Source organism: Mastomys coucha, unplaced genomic scaffold (genome assembly GCF_008632895.1).
Source record: "Mastomys coucha isolate ucsf_1 unplaced genomic scaffold, UCSF_Mcou_1 pScaffold7, whole genome shotgun sequence".
NCBI classification, from domain to species: Eukaryota; Metazoa; Chordata; class Mammalia; order Rodentia; family Muridae; genus Mastomys; species Mastomys coucha.
Window position 1 is genome coordinate 14834415 of NW_022196913.1, and position 17308 is coordinate 14851722.

Below are 17308 nucleotides of genomic sequence, written 5' to 3' on the forward strand. Positions count from 1 at the left end.
ACTGCATGCAGCGTTCTGGAAAGCTGGCCCCATCTCTCACCGGTGGGAGCATTCAGAAGAGCAGGCTTTGTGCCTTGCCCAGGCCGCAGAGGTATGGCGAGCCGGCTCCCAGGGAATGAGTGTGGAGAGCTGCGACCCTGCCACTCATCTGCTGTAGAGTGGCGTGGGCGTGGAGGTGAGGATCCCTACTCTGGTGGTTGAGAAAGCCTCCCACAGGGTCATGAGCTCAGGAGAGCTAGCTCTGTCCCTTACCAGCTGCAACACTTGGGAGAGTGGGTACTGCTCCTTATTTGGAAAGCACAGCAGAGCTGTGCTCATGGCTGAGAGAGAAGGTGAGCCAGCCATGAGGGCGAGAGCTTGGGAGAGCTGGCCCTGCCACTCAGTCTGCTGTGAGATGGTGTGTATGTGTGTGTGTGTGTGTGCGCGTGTGCGTGTGCGTGTGTGTGTGATACCCTTCCTACTCACTCCTAACCCCCTGCAGCAGTTGGGAGAACCAGCCTTGGAGCCGCTGAGCTTGTCCTGCCCCTTGATGGACGTAGCACTCAGGAAAGCAGGCCCTGTACCTCACCTGGACAGCACAGTGGAGCTGACTCTGGAGGTGTCGGTGCAGGTGAGCGGACCCTGAGGACATGAGAGCAGGGGAGCTGACCCTGCCTTCTGCTGATGGTGGCCTAGCCAGAGCAGTGTTGGAGAGCTTGCCCAAGTACTGTGGATAAAAGAGAACTGCCGGGATGACCAGCTGAGCTACCACCCAGGCCCAGATTGAGGGCTGTGAGTTGGCCCACCTCCAAATTTATAACATCTGCAAATGGTTGAGACATGTGAAAGGGCCAGTCCTGCTGTTCCAAACCTGCAGGATCTCCATGACACAGGGCAACAATGGGACAACCAGGAGGATCCTGGTGAGGATCCAATATTGATGGTGTCACAGAAGCCAGAGACTTCGAACCAGACCAATGACTCCTTGCAATGAACATTTGCAAATGAAGATGTGTGGACAGAGGGATCTACTGTGGGACACACTGTGATACACTACAGCATCCATGATGAAATGTTTTCAGTGCTTTTTGTTGTTTGTTTGTGTGTTTTATTTTGGGGGGGGTTAGGGGAAGGTTGGAAGGGCGATGGGTGGAGATGAGAGGATGGAGAGGTGACTGGTGTACATGATGTGAAACTCACAGAAATTCTATAGGAAGGTAAAAATAAATAAATAAAATGTACCTATTTATTTTTTATTTATGCACGTGTTTATGTGTACCTGCATGAGTTTATGTGTACCATGTGCCTGAAAGTACCCCCGGAAGCCACAAGAGCACGTCAGATCCCTTGGAACTGGAGTTACAGAGTTGTGAGACTTCTGGTGTTGGTGCTGAAAGACCAGTCTTGGTCCACTACAAAAGTAGTAAGAACTCTTAACTGCTGAGCCATCTCCCCCGCCACTGTCGAGGTGACTGACAAATCCTTTTGATTGGGTCCTTATAGGAGGGGCAAGGTTTGCTTTTGTTCTTTATCAGAAATCTTTCCATGAAATAAATTTGGGCCTCCTAGAACCAGGTAGCTATTCATTAGTGACCTTGGCAGTTTCTCCCAGAGCCAAAGATAGGACCATGTCCCCTTTTTCTGAACAGTAGATGGAGTCTTTAGTTCTAGTTGTTGCCTTTATCAACTGGTGATTATGAGGAAGGAGTCCAGCCCTAGTGTCTTCCAATCCTGATAATGGCTTACTAGCTTACTAATAATACTGTGCATGAAGCCAAGGGCCTTGTACATGACAGGCAAGTGCACTACTTACATCCAGGCTTGGATTCTATTTTAACACCCCTCTACATATGTGTACATGCATGCATGCATGCGTGCATGTGTGTGTGCGTGTGTGTGTGTGTGTGTGTGTGCTGATTTTTTTTTGAGACAGGGTTTCTCAATGTAGTATTGGCTGTCCTGGAACTCACTCTGTAGACCAGGCTGGCCTTGAACTCAGAGAGATCCCCCTGCCTCTGTCTCCTACGTGTTGGGATTGAAGGCATGCTGCACCACTGCCCAGTTTCATCTGTTTTTGTTTGTTTGTTTGTTTGTTTGTTTGTTTTTTGTTGTTTTTTTATGTTGGTTCTGAGTATCAGGGCTTGTTTTCCTTTACCCATTGAGCCATCTCCTTTGCCCAGGTTTTCTACATTTGGAGGGTTTTCTGTTTGTAGGTAGATGCATCTATCTGGTGTTATATATCATTATAATACAGGACCTGGGTTGGGGTAAGAAATGATGTCCTATCTGCTAACTGGCTTCTGAGAGGATAGGGTGGAAGTGACTACAATCTTTTCCTGAGCTGGACTCAGGAAGTCTGGGTGGAACTCTCTGGGATGATTCAGTTCTTTGCACCTCTGGGTTATACTGGATTACACGTGATGGGAGTGGTTAAGGCTGCCTAGGAGAATGATTGACAGAAGTGAGGAATGAGGGCTGTTTCCATGGATCCAGAGATCTGTTATGGGGAGGAAGGAAATTAAAAATTTATCATTTTGTTTTCTATAGAACCTCTCTCATTTTTTTTGTTCATGGATACAAAATTGAATTTTTCAAAGCAAAATACTTCTTCAATAATTTTCCTTTGCTCTCATTTATTTTTTACCATAAATTTGCTATTTTATAAGAGTTTAATTTCCTAAATGTGTATGTTCTATCTATCTATCTATCTGTGTGTGTTATATAATATATATTACATATGAAGTCAAAACCTTGTTGTGCAGATTTTATTCTGTGCCTTATGAGAAATGTCAGTCATGTAACAAATGGCCAGTTCTCATTAGTAAACTAATCAGCCTAATTACATTTACTTTATGTTGGAAAGAAATCTGACATAATTTTCAACTCAAAGAAATGTATTCAAATATGTTTTTATGACAAATATAGCACCTCAATTTTAACTCATACATAATATATATGGATGAATGGAGAAATTGATGAAGGAAGGGATGGTAGAATGGATAAATGTATGAATGGACAATTCATTTAGGTGAATGATTGGACAGATGAATGAATAGACAAATGGACCATTGACCATTGAAGAGATGGATGGTCAGAGCAGAGTCTTAGCTTATATTTGTGTCCTAGATCAAATAATTTATTAGTCTCCATCATTATTTCCTCTTCTCTTTCATCTATTTTGTATGTCTATGTATGTACATGTGTGCATCAGAGAAAGAGGGTGGGGGATAGTGCGTGTGTGTACGGCTGGACATGTCCATGGATCACAGGATGTATGTGCAGACCAAAAGACAGCTCCCCACCCATCCTCACCTCTATGTTACTTGAGACAGGTTCTCTTTTTGCTGCTGTGTATACCAGGCAGGCTGTCCCATGAGCTTCTGGAGAGTCTCCAAAGGACTGTCCTGTACTAGCCCCAGTCACAGCACACGCATATCCACAGGTGCCTCCAGTTCTGCAAGCCTGAGGAGGGCCTTGTACCACTTAGAGACCTGCTTGGATTTATGGACCTAAGATTCAATGGACCATAACAGTATCGAGATTGCACAGGTCTAGGCAAGCGGGCATGGTGGTACAAACTTGTAATCACCTGGGGACGGTGGTAGTGAGAGAAAGTGGAAGTTGATGCTCTGGCATGATACTGGCTCTCACCACATCTAAGTTACACAGATAAATAAAACTAATATTGTAAAGGTGGAAACATCACACACAGAAACAGACATCTATGTGTAATTGAAAATAAATATGAAATCTTTAAGTGGTAGTGAGCCATCCTCAGCCCAGGTATCGGTTACTTACTTATCTCATCGTGAAATGTGGGATCATACTCACCGCAGCTTGCAGCTGTCAGCTTATATCAAGTGTGACTTGTCTATGGCAGAAAGGCTGAAAATGTTTTGACGCTGATTTGAAGAAATGGTGGCCGTGAGGGAACAAGAAAAGTAAGATTCAGCTGGCATGATGATGCCTGCTTGCAATATCAGCACTTGGGAGAATCAGGAGTAACAGATATCTTTAGCTACATAGTAAGTTTGAGGCCAACCTGGGCTACGTCAGACTCTGTCTTAAAATAAAACAACGCTACAGGTAAAATTCTGCACCTTTGGCATAGATAGGGATATCCCAATACATACGTTTCCCTCACAAAGATACTTTCCTTTCTGTGTAGTAGCTTCTCTATCCATCCGCACACACTAGAGGTGGGAGCTTCTGTCTGCTGGTATAAGACAGTCTACTGACAGATATGTCAGTAGAGACTAGTATGAGATCTGCTTTGCCGTGAGGTTCTTCCTCCTGTCTGCACAAAACCCTTTAGGTCTCTCTGACAGGTAGAACTAGGAGACTAGAGCGATATCTCAATTGGTATAGAATGCAAGCATGAGGACCTGAATTTGTATCTAGGTACCCATAAAAAATTTAAATGGGAATGTGTATTTGTGATCAAGGTGATGGGTAGTGGAGATAAAAAGATCCCTGGGGCTGGATGGCCAGGCAGTCAGCTGAATCGATGAGCTTCAGGTCTGAGGTGTGTCTCCACTAGTAAACAATGAAGGAAATACCTGACATCAACTTCTGACTTCCAAATGTGCACACATACATGTGCAAACACACACATACACAAAGAAAGAGTGTGATGTATACACACACATGCATGAACACACACATACACAAAGAAAGAAATAAAGGGAAAAAAGAAATGAGGACCTTGCACAAACTGTGTTCTCTACCAAATTCCAAGCATGTGCCCTCCATAGGAGGGGCCTCTATGTGCATAAGAGGCTAAAGATGCTTTTGGACTGGAGGAGAAACAGGTCTAACTCCTTATAGGAAAGGATAAAAGTCTCAAGCAGTAAGTTCCCAGTCAAGACCAATGACATCTAAGGATATCTTAAGTGGACCCAGTGCTCTGACACTGGCACAATGGGAAAGCCCATGTTTATATGGTCCTCAGGCCATCTCCAGTCAGGTGGTGTTGGTTTGGAGGCATGAAGGGGTTGTGGAGAGCAGCTGAGACTTGTCACTAGGAGAGGCCATTGGTGAAGGTGCAGCCAGAAGAGCAGTAGAATCCCTAGGCCTGAAGGCATCATAGAGAAAAGTTGAGGTTTTGCACCAGGAAAAGAGCCCAGGAGAGAATATTGGTGAAAGTACAACTTGGGTATACATTTGTTTGTACACGTGTGCACTTACTATAGCATATGTGTGGAAATCAGAGGGCAATCAATGGGAATCAGCCCTCCCCTTCCACTATACCGGTTCTGGGGATCTAACTCAAGTCATCAGGCTTGGCGGTATATGTCTACCTATTGAGCAATTTATTTACCCACAGCCCTATTTATTTTTATGCATGTATGTTGGTGCATGTACGTGTGTGTGTGTGTGTGTGTGTGTGTGTGTGTGCGTGTGTGGTGTATGAGGCTAGAGTACAACATCACCTATCATCCTCAGGAAGTCTATCTACTTTGTTTGAGACAGTGTCTCTCATTGGCCTAGAGTCCCCCAATTGTCAAGACTGACACTAGAATGCTCCTGCCTCGGCTTACACCAGGCTTGTCTTTGGGTTGGGGTCCCAATCTCAGGTCCCAGTGCTTTCAAGGCAAGCACTACTATTGAGCCATGGCCTCAGACCTTAGAGGGTGATTATTTAGAAGCAGGAAAATAACAGAATGTGGGACTTAAGTCTCTAGAGCGGCAGTAATGTTGCCCTTAAGTCTAGGATAAACTGGAACTGATACCATTTAGATAGATCTGCCTCACCTTGCATTGTATTAAAATACTCTTTCAGGGAAAGTGTTAGAGAATGCTCAATTTAGGTTGAGAAGAAGGTGATCTCAACTTTTAAGAAGATAACTCTTCCAAAGGTTATAGTCCTGGAGTGAGGAATGCCACCACAAAACCAGAGGCAACTCCTGCTACCTGGGGACTCTGTGAGGCCCGCTGAGCTAAGGAGGGTGGGTTCATGCTGCAAGTGACATTTGAAACTGAGATTGCTGGGCTTTTGACAAGCCTCAGCACTTCTTTACATCCTGGCCATGGCCATGGCTCAGTGGCTAAAGATGCTTCCCACCAAGCCTAATGACCCAGTGATCCCTGGAGCCGGCGTGGTGGGAAGAGAGAATGGACTCCTCTGAAGTGTCGTCTGACCTCTACACGCACACTGTAGAGTGTTCGCACACATATACCAAATCAGTGCAAAACAAAAAGAGTTCTTCACATTCCTTTGAGGTATCAAAGCACATAACTTTCTGGGGCATTTAAAGCTTGGAACGTTCAGTGGTTTGCCAGGTATGTTGATTGCCATAGTTGATTGTTTCGCTCTTCAATAAGACTTGTTTGATACCAGGAAGTTGGCTAGAAGTTATTAGTTTAAGCATTGGGAGGGAACCCAGAGAGTTTGCATTAACTGACAGGTGTGTCTTAGGGACATGTGACCAGATATGACAGAAAGAGATGCAGGATTCAGGGCTCCTCATCAACTAACCATTCTGCTGACCTTAGTCCTTAAAATCAGCCAAGAACAAACTGTCTAACTTCCTGATGGTATGCCCCCCCTTTTTCCTTTTTGTTCATCTTGAGACTGAGTCTGATGTATGCTAGGCTGGCCTTGAATTCTGCACATAGCAAAAGATGACTGAATCTCTGTTTCTCCTGCTCCAACCTCCTGAGTTCTGGGATTGCAGGCATGTACTACTGTTCCTGATTTATGCAATGCTGGGCATTGAACCCACAGCTTTGTGCATGCCAAACAAGTTATCACTTGAACTCAGTGTCCCCATCTCTGACTCATCTCTACTTGGGGAAGTGTGGCATCCCTGTCTCACCCTGGGTTCCTCTTTCACATTGCCCTAGGGTAAACCAGCCTTTGCCTCTGGGTTGGAAATCCTATTTCTCTCCCCAGGGCAGGGGTGAGCAGTCATCTTTTCAGCTGATCTCAAGTTAAGTTCCCCTTTCACCAGCTGCAGGTAGCACACACATCCCCTGCAGAGGAGTAAGGTCTGCCCATTGCAGTATGGGAAGATTAGCAAAGGAAGTTGACAAGCCTTCTAGTTTTTTAGTTACTCCCATGATCAACACTTAATTTTTTTGTTTTGTTTTGTTTTCTTTCTCTTAGAGTCTAGAAGTAATATATATTAAAGGGTGACTAAAAATGGGAGCTGGGCTGGGCTTAGGGTCAAAAGGGATTCAGAACAATGGATAAGAACAGCAAGATGACAGGGCAAAGGATAGGTAAGGAAGACTAAAGCAAGGGAAAATAGGCAAGGCCTGGAGAACAGTGTGTGTGTGTGTGTGTGTGTGTGTGTGTGTGTGTGTATACACATGTGTGTGTACATGTGTGCGTGCATGTGTGTGTGTACATGTGTGTGCATGTGTGTGTATGTAAGTGAGCATGAGACACAGAAAGATACAGAGAGATAGAGAAAAAGAGGAAGACACAGAGAGGTAGAAAACTAGAGACAGAGACACAAAGAGGGAGATAGAGGAAGAGTCAGAGAGAGAGAGAGAAAGACAAAGAGACAGACAGAGAGAGGAGAGGGAAAGGGAGGAAGAGAGGGGGAGGGGGAGAGAGAGAGAGAGAGAGAGAGAGAGAGAGAGAGAGAGAGAGAGAGAGAGAGAGAAGAGAAGGAGGAGAAGGAGGAGGAGGGGGGGGAGAAGGAAGGGAAAGAGAGGCTCTCTTAATGTATCCATATGTGGTGTACTTGAGTTTCAATTATTCCCCTTTTCCAATTAAAGTGGATAACTATGAAATCTCTGAATGCCTCATTCTTAAGCGATGGAGTAGTTCTATTCTAAGGCAGGGGATAAGTCATGGTCTTCACTGCATGCTGGATGCCTGCTCTAGGACAAGCCCTTTTGAGAAATGCCCATGTAATACACGTAGTCACAAATGCTTAACTGTATCTTCAGCTAAACCTCTAAGCTCTTCATTTCCAAAGAATCTATTTTGTTTATTTTTCTTTTCTGAAATGACCCAACAGTTGGACATACCTTTCCATAAACAGCCAAGAGAGATTAGAAGCAGCTTCTGCCTGTAAAAGTTTTATTCATCATAATGAACCCAGTAGCTAGCAAAAAAGGAGAGTTAGAATCTTAGGGGTTTGTGGTCTTTAAACTACTGTCATCTTGGACAAGGGTCTGGAGACAATGATGTTTGAGTAGAGTCCCAGTTTGCCCTTGAATTTCTGCTCAAACTCAGGAGTGTCCTACTCTTTTTTTTTTCATAAAAGGAAGAGATCTTTGGGGAAGGGAGTAGAATGGGAGTTTCCAGGAAGATTGGAAATTACTGATGTATAGGTGTACCGTGGGACTTGCATGAGAATCCACATATTTAATAATGTTAGGTCAACTTGAGTGATAAAATATACAGATGCAATAGTTTATCGGATGCTTCCTATGTGGAGAACATGACTTTTGTACATCACTTTACACAGGAAAAAATAGTCTCAGGTTCTTTTGCTTAAATGAGGGCCAAGAATGAAAAGAAAATGCTACTATGACATGGATTTTCTTTTTGTTCTTTGCAGAGTGGTTCCAGACACCGTGGAGGAGGATTGCCTTGTTGGGTCACATTGGGTTAGCTAAAGAATGGTTTTCAGTGACAGGGGCTTACTACCTGGAAGGACTCAGCTGCTCTCAGATGGCAACCAGGTGATGGTTTTCTTCTTCTTAGCCACACAACAAAGCTCACTGGACATTAGTCATGGCTCAAGTAGACCCTAAAGAATCAATGTCAAAGGGTGCCCCGATAGAGGGAGTCATATTTATCAATACTAAATAAACACATGGTAAAGTATGCATAAATATTCTTTATATAAACATGACACAACATTAAATAGTTCAGGTACAGACACACCACTGAGAACACACCCACGGATGTCAAAGTTGGCTGTAAACACCACCTCACACTGAATACAAAAGCAGCTTTGGCCCCAGCTCTGGGTTCACAACACGGATGGATGCCCTGCACAAGGGAAGGGTTCTCCACAGCCCTCCCACCCCCCACCCCACCCACTCCCCACACAGTCCCAGCAGAAGGAAAAGAAGAAACCCAACAATAGAGCAGCCAGGAGAATGAGAGCAGCAGACCCCTCCCCCAGAGAGAACACCGTGCACTTGGGGCAATTCAAAGGATGATGCAAAATTCACTTGTCACAATGGAAAGAAATCAATTTTGAAGTAATACTTTTTTCAAGTGCAATTCTTTCTTCAGAGGACACATGGCTTCCTAGACACCAACCATTCCTGGGTGAAGGTTATACAGTGACTACGGGAAGGTCCAGGCTCCTGCTAAGTGATAGGAGGTAAGCCTTGCTTCCTTTCAAAAGGTGCCAGGTGGCTGGAAGTGAAATACAATACTTTCTGTCAGCTCCGAGCACAGAATTTCCTTTGATTTTCTATGTAAATGTAGATATATTGCTGTATGTGACATTCAAAGGTGACTCTAGGATTGAGTTTCAAGCAGTTTAGATCCCAGAAGTTTTGTTTTGAAACATTCAGATTTGGACGACTAAATTCAAACATGTACAGAAGTTCATCCTTTTGAGCTCGGAGGGTCCCTGGCTTAGCTCTATCAACAGAGCTAACAGCTCAGGAGACAGTACGTACTGAGTCCAGTCAAGTTGCGGTGCCGACTGACTGACCCTCCTTCAAGACTGTCCATCTAGCACAGGTTTGCTGAGAAGGCCTGGCTTCTCTGTGCTGGATATTCTTCTTCAGGGTGGTTTGTGGAAAATAGTTCCAGTGTCAAAAACCCAAACCAAAACACAACATTGAACTGGGCTTATTTCAGTTTCATATCGTTTGAGGATCCTAGAGAGTTTCAGTTACCAAAGCATGAAAGCATCCACGGTAGGAACATTCTGCCAGTTCACTGTTCCCCTTCACGTTATATACACCATGTGCGTGCGTGCAGAACTCACACATATATAGGTATGTATTTATTCATGTACAATTTTATTTGTATGAAACTTGAGCTGCATGAAACAGTACATTGCAAAAACCAAGAGTCAAATCCACAAATAGAGTTTAACAACATACCGAGAGAGGACAGAAGCTGATCGGGGACAAGTGGTGACGGCTTTGCAATATACAAAATAACTCAGAACCACAGATACGTCAAGCCTGCCGTGCTTCACGTGGGATCTGGGTGGATACTTTGGGGCCCCTAGGGAGAACACATGGCAACCAGCGCTTCGAGGCTCACCAGTGATTCCAGAGCTAATAGGAATTAAAAGACCCAGGCAGACCAATTTCTGAGGATACTTGCTCTGAGACAATAATTTTTTTCTCTTAAAGGAAAAGAAAATCCACTTAAATGTCTGTTTCAGAATACATTTCTTTATATTTAGCAGTACACTTCTCCTTCTTTCCCGCTGAATTGGCATTGGGCCAAAATCAGTTATTCAATGGATCAGTAAATAGCCAGCTTCTCTCCTGTGTGGTTGATAAAGAACCCTTTTTTATCACCATCAGGAATGGCCTCCCACCTGCGCCAGGCTACTGCTAGGCTGTGTGGGCTGATGTGCGTGTGTAGGTCACTGCTATTGATAAACCCCTTTTTCTACAAGGCCTGCTCGGGCACTCGCTTGTGAAAAATGACTGATTGTCTCTGCTGGTACTGCTGTTTGCGCCTCTTCCTTTTGTCACACTGGCATAAGAGAAGCATCTTGAAGGTGGTTCTGAATGTTTTGTTGCACAGGGCATAGCACACGGGGTTCACGGTGCTGTTGATATAGCACAGCCAGTAGCCCAGATTCCAATAGGTTTTGGGTATGCAGCTGTCACAGAAGGTATTCACCAGGACCATGATGTTGTAGGGGGTCCATGTGATGATGAAGGCTAGCAAGATGGCACTGAGCGTCTGGGCGGCCTTCTTCTCCTTGATGAGAGACATTCTTTTCCGCTTGGTGATCTGACTTCTGGTCTTGAGAGCAAACCTCTTAGCTAGCGTGGCTTCCTTGAAGGACAGAGGTAGAGTGGCCGTGGTCTTGTCCACTGAGGAGTTGGTGTCAGAGGTCTTGGCTGTGTCCACGGCAGACTCTAACTGGATGGGAAGCTTGGAGAAGTCCTTCTGACAGTTGTCACGGTCATCCATGCTCTTCTGGGCCTGAAGCTTGTGGGCATTTCTCTCTACATCCACAGTCCCCAGGTCCTCATCTGGCACCTGCAGGTTATCTGAGGAGGGTAGCTTGGTAGAGTTGAGGATGGTGCTATGGCCCGGCAGCTTGAGTACGATGGAATAGATGGCTCTGGTCTCTGAGCCAATGTCCTCTTCATCAGAGGAAGCAGAGTTTTCCAGGGAGGCGGCAGCATCATTGTTATTCCAACTGTCACTGCTACTGTGATCTTGGTCCATCTGCTCAGCACTGGGCTTCCAGCTCTTGGTTGTGAACCAGAAGTGACAGCCACCATACTTCCTCTTGGATGACCGTTTCATGCCTTGCTGTTGTAGCTCATAGCTGCTACAGCTTCGAGAACTGCCTGTGGGGTGGACAAAGTTTTCTGCTTCTGCTTCTGTCCCAGAGGCCTGTAGCCCAGCCAGCTCTTTGGTACGTTTCTCAGTCTCCTTATAGATCCTCCAGTATAAAATAGTCATGATGGTGACAGGCATGTAAAAGGCGGCGATCGCTGTGCCGAAGGTGATGGTAGGCTCACTCAGAAACTGAATGAAGCATTCTCCTGGAGGCACAGTTCTCTTCCCTACAAAGTATTGCCAGAACAAGATGGCAGGAGCCCACAGGACAAAGGAGATGACCCAAGCCAGACCAATCATCACACCGGCTCGTTTTGTTGTTCGTTTGGCTCGGTAGGTGAGTGGCCTGGTGATGGAAAAGTACCTGTCAAAGCTGATGACCAGCAGATTCATAACGGAAGCATTGCTGGCTACATAGTCAATGGAAAGCCAGAGGTCACAGGCTAAGTTCCCCAGTGCCCAGCGGTTCATAATGATGTAGGTAGTGAACAGGTTCATGGAAATGACCCCAATGATTAGATCTGCACAGGCCAGGCTTAAGAGGAAGTAGTTGTTGACTGTCTTCAGCTGTTTGTTGACCTTAAATGCCACAATGACAAGAATGTTGCCAATGATGGTCACCAATGCCAGGAAGCCAGTTAAGAATGCAATGAAGACCACTTGCCAGATGGTGTGGCCCCCCAGAGGGTCACTGGAGGTGTCGTTTGAGGAGAAATTCCCAGTTGCTTGTGAAATGTTGTAGCTGCCCAACTGAGTAACTGTCACCAAGGGCAGCCCCGCCTCTGAGGGACTGTGCACCCAGGAAGAGCTGATGTTGGGAAACAAAGGTGAAGTTGTACTGTTACCGTGCAAGGTCATTGTGACTCTCTGACATAGTCTGGGGAAAAAAAGAGAAAAGTAGAGTTAGGAATTATTTTTGTTCTCTTTGATATGTTCTTTGGACAGCTTACATTTTTTACATATATATATATGTATATGTATACATATATATTCTTTTAAAAATTACATTTGTTCTTTGACAATTATACACCATCAACTCCAACTTTTCTTAATTTCCTTCTCACTCATGTCTACTCATCCCTGTGTCTCCACAAATCTTTCTTACATTCCTGTCTACAATTTTGTTCTGAGGGAGGGTCTCAGTCTGCAACCCAAGCAGGTCTAGAACTCAGTCTTTAGCCCTCAAACCTGTAGCCTTCCTGCCTCAGCCTCTAGAGCTGGAATAAGGTATGTACCACACTTGGCTGTATATTATACAGTTAGGATGTGTGTTCCAAGATGCAAATTTCCAGGCAGCTAAACATGATCAAGTTAATTTTCTCATGTGAAGGACATGAGTCAAGGGCAAGCTGGGGTTGATTTGTTCAAGGTAGTAGAATAATTAGCCAAGGAATTAGACTTGGTTCTTACCCTCACATTTGTACATATATTTCTCGGAATGCTGACAGCAAATACAGCACATTTACCCACTTCTTCTACTTCCACAGGGAAAAAGTAGCAGATGCTTATGTGGCAATTATTCAACCATAGTATTATGGTCATCCTACTTGGTAAGTGTATGTGAGCCATTGGCATTTTATCTACCTGATGAAATGATGAACATAAGCAACTTGAAGGTGATAACAGCTATTCCAGTCACACTGGAATGACCCAAGCCAACCCAAGGCAAGAGAGAAAACTGTCCACCATTTCACGTAATACCACTTCTTTATTTTTATTCTTATTGGTTTGGGAATAGGTTATATATAGCTCAGGCTGGTCTCAAACATACTAAGTAGCCAAGAATGATCTTGAAGCCTTACTCTTCTGTCTCTACCCCTGGAGTGTTTGTATTAAAGGCATGTTTCACCACACCTAGCTAGTATAATTGGGCCTGAGGAATCTACTAGGGCCTCCCTGTGTGGTGGTGGGGGAGGGGCACTTAGAAAGTGAGCTACATTCTTAGCTGGTGATATCATATCTTTAAAACATTATTGAAATATGTGATATGCTTATATTTATAACATTTGATAGCATGCTTATTTCTTATATACTTTCTGGAGAGACTTTATCTTCCTAGTGTCTCATTTTCTGCAAAGGTTTTTAGACACAGTATCTAAGTTTTCTTATTTTCTGCCAGGTTTTCACAGCAGCCTTGTTTACACCTTTTTTTTTTTTTTTTTTACCAGTCTAGAGCTACTCTGTGTCATGCACTGACATCTATTGCAAGGGTCCCTTGCCATTGTGGCATGGTTCAGGGTTCTGCTCTCATGGGAACAAATTATGTTCTGGTGTCTTGTTTTCTTGTCTTATGATGATCATGCCGATTTTATTACAAAGAAACATCCAGAAATCCCAAGGCTTCTTGTCTGTCATCTTTCATCTTTTCTTGTTAAAGGGTGACACACCAGATGCCTGTGACTTGGCTTTCCTTCAACTATTCCTTTGTGTGCAGCCTGACACTCTACCAGCGCATGTTGAGACAGGCATTTGCCACCTGGCCCTGAGTCCTTGACCATAGTCACGGACTTGACACATATCCAAACAAAGAACATCAGTTTGGTCAATGCATGTGGGTGCTAGGAAGACAGAAAGAACCCAATGCTGGGTTCTGTTCACCACCTTTGTATTTGTGTGAAAAATCTGAGTGTAAGGGAAGGCAAATGAAAGATAGGGCAGCAGCAAGATAGGGTGAAATCCTAAGAAATAGGTACAGTCTGAGGACTAGCCTTTCAAAACTAGACATAGCTATATGTAAATCAATAGAACCACCTTGACCTTGGTTATATAACAACAAAAAAATAAAATCTCCCTTTGTTCCCTGCACTTCTGAAGGAAGGCTTTGATTATTCATAACTAATAGTTTGTGATTTACCTATTTGGTTCAAGTAGCAAGTGAATACTCCAGACTAGCCTACCTCTCTAATATATAACTTGAGGATTATAGTTAATCCTAACTATACTTTGTTAAAGCAAGTGGATTTGAATTGCTTTAACCATACATGCAATAATCTGCTGTAACAGGTACATAAATCTGTGTCACAGTAGAAACCATTGATTCTCTTTGTTTGTTGTGAATGCCAACTATACAGAAATAAATTGGTTTAAAATGTTTTATTACATTTATTTATTAGTTTATCTTTTTTGTATGTGTGATATTCATGTTGTGGATACATATGCCATGGTACACGTGTGAAGGCCAGAAGACAGTTTGGGGGAGTTGGTTCTATCTTTCTACCATGTGGATGCTGGGAATATAACTCAGGTCATCAGGCTTGGCCGCAAGTGCCTTTCTGTGCTGATCCATCTCACTGGCTCTTGAAATTTGTTTTTAAAAAGTAAAAAAAAAAAAAAAATGATTAGAAGTACAAAATAGTAATTTTGGCATTAGCACATCTCATTAAAATCAGTTCTTGTAAGCTGCTGTGTTTGGCCTGCGGAATCCAGAAGTCACAGCCTCTGTGCTTATGCTCTGTCCTACAACTGAGAGCATGAATAAAGTCTTTAAAAAAAAAGTCAGAAAGTCATGCAGGCAGTAAGAAATTCCTCCATTCACATGACATTGTATAAATTGAAAAATAATTAGACTTGTTTGGTTGACCAACGGTGTCAAAGAATGTAAGAAATTTGGTGCCGGGCGGTGGTGGCACATGCCTTTAATCCCAGCACTTGGGAGGCAGAGGCAGGCAGATTTCTGAGTTTGAGGCCAACCTGGTCTACAGAGTGAGTTCCAGGACAGCCAGGACTACACAGACAAACCCTGTCTTGAAAAACCAAAAAAAAGAAAAAAAAAAAAAAAAGAAATTTGGAAATAAGGCTCAGGTCAGTTATTTTCTTATAGTTTCTTTCATGCTTCTGGCCCACAAAGCACATAGTCCTATCATCTGTCCAGAAAACTGAGCCAGAACTCTCAATTTTTAAACTTCTTAACCTAATTGGAAAGTCTTAGTTATGTCCTGCCCCTAGAAGTCTAAATTAATTCTATTTCTTTATATTTTTAAATTAAATTTGCTTATTTTATGTGTGAATGTTTTGCTTGTATATGTGTATGTGTATTACTTGTGTATTTGGTATCCTCGGAGGTCAGAAGAAGTTATCAGATTCCCTGGGATAGAGTTACAGATGGCTGTGAACCAATACACAAATGCTGGGAATCAAACCCATGTCCCATGCAAGAGCAACAAGTGCTCTTAACTATGGAGCCATCTCTCCAGCTCTCTAATTCTATCTCCATTTTAATTGTTCTTTTTCTTATCATAATCGTGGGAAGTCTTTTGCAGTCTGCAACCATGTTTTTTGAAAGACCAGCTATATGGCATTTCCTCTTTGTTAGAATCTGGTATATGTCAGATTCAGGGCTTATTTTGGGTTTCTGCTTTGGACAGGAGTGTGTCGGGTTTTTGTCATAGTTCATTACAACATTCAACGGCTATGTCATCATAAACAGAAGGATCGCATTAGGCCACTAGGCGGCAAAGTTGACTCAAAGAACAGCTTCGCTGCTGTAAGATGCCTAAGCAGCAGGCTGTCCCTGACTACAGCCTTGGAATTCAGCTTAGTTCAGTCATGCGGTCCCACAGAGGATATCAAACAGGGTGGACAGAGCTTTGCAGTCAAACATGTCTTTAAAGGGAATCAAACTTGTGAACTTAGCCCTCGCCTTCATTTCAAGCTGTGAGGAGGAGAGACGTTGCCTAATATGGTACAGTGATTCTTGTTGTGAACAAAACATTCCTGATGGCCAAAAGTGGGATAAAATTCCACTTAAAAGGGAGAAAGCTTGTTTTAAAAAAGATGATCTATCAGACTGCCCGCCTGGTTGCTGCCTTTCATAAGTTTTTATTCAACCGTGACAACAAAATGGGAAAGGCTTGGCCTTGGCTTGTGAAATAACAATGTTTTACCTTAAAAACAAACATCTAAGTTGGATGGTTGTGGATCTCCATGTGCACCTTTCAGGCCTAGAACATTTTTTTTATTAGTGTCTTTAGAGAAATGGAATGAGTCAAAAGCAAACCTAAGTAGTTCTTTTCAAACACCAGTAAGACCCCTCTCACCAGAGACAGTCAGTACGCTGTCTCCAGAGTTTTGGAGGAGAGAAGACCTTTATAATCTCAGATTTACTTACTGTTTATCTACATTCTGAAGGTCATTCAAGGTCATCCCCTGTGACTGCTATGCTTTTGTTGTGGAAGGGAAGAAGCCACACATTGAGGAAATACCCACTGATCTTACATAACCATGGAGATAATTTTGCCTAAAGATCTCCTAGGGGGTCAGGAGATGGTTCAGTTGGTAAAGCACTGGCCACTCAAGAGTGAGGACCTGAGTTTGGATACCCTAGAATCCAAGTAAGAAGGGAGTACCATAGTGCATCTGTCTATCATTCCAGCTCTCCTATGGTGAAGTTCTCCTAGAAGCTTGCTGGTCAGTGGCTTGTTATATACAGTCACAAAATAGCAAGGCATTCTGTCTCAAGCAAGGAAGAAGGTGGGGACTGAAACCTGAGGTGATCCTCTGACCTCCATGTGTATCCTGTGGCATGCATGCACCTGCACTCACACATATAAACATGTATGTATATGCAACCATACATGTAAGATATTTGTGTATGCATAAAAAGAGGAATAAAGGTCTTCTAGTGGAAAAAATCCTGATTGGATGGTGATGTGGAAAAGCCAACACACACAGAGCAAGGTCCAGCAATGAAGAACGTCCATTTGGCCCACTATTTACACTGTCGTTGTCAAGAAGTCAGAGTCCTCACATTTCTTTAAAGGTCCACACTTAAAAGACTGCCTTTATTGCCAGACATGTTTCACATATCTGATTTTTGTAAATATTCCCATTTGTTTGCACATCCCAACTGATGCATCTCTGTAT

General features: G+C 43.5%; 1 protein-coding gene across 5 annotated transcripts in view; it reads right to left on the reverse strand.

Moving 5' to 3' along the window:
- Nucleotides 1-8765: 8765 nt before the first annotated feature.
- Nucleotides 8766-17308, reverse strand: part of Chrm3 (cholinergic receptor muscarinic 3) — a 486665-nt gene continuing 478122 nt past the window's right edge. For all 5 annotated transcript variants that reach the window (XM_031359190.1, XM_031359188.1, XM_031359187.1 and 2 more), the window contains one exon: nucleotides 8766-12323. In XM_031359190.1, coding sequence (XP_031215050.1) covers nucleotides 10535-12304 — 1770 coding nt within the window. In that variant the 5' untranslated portion in view covers nucleotides 12305-12323 and the 3' untranslated portion in view covers nucleotides 8766-10534. The remainder of the gene's footprint in view (nucleotides 12324-17308) is intronic.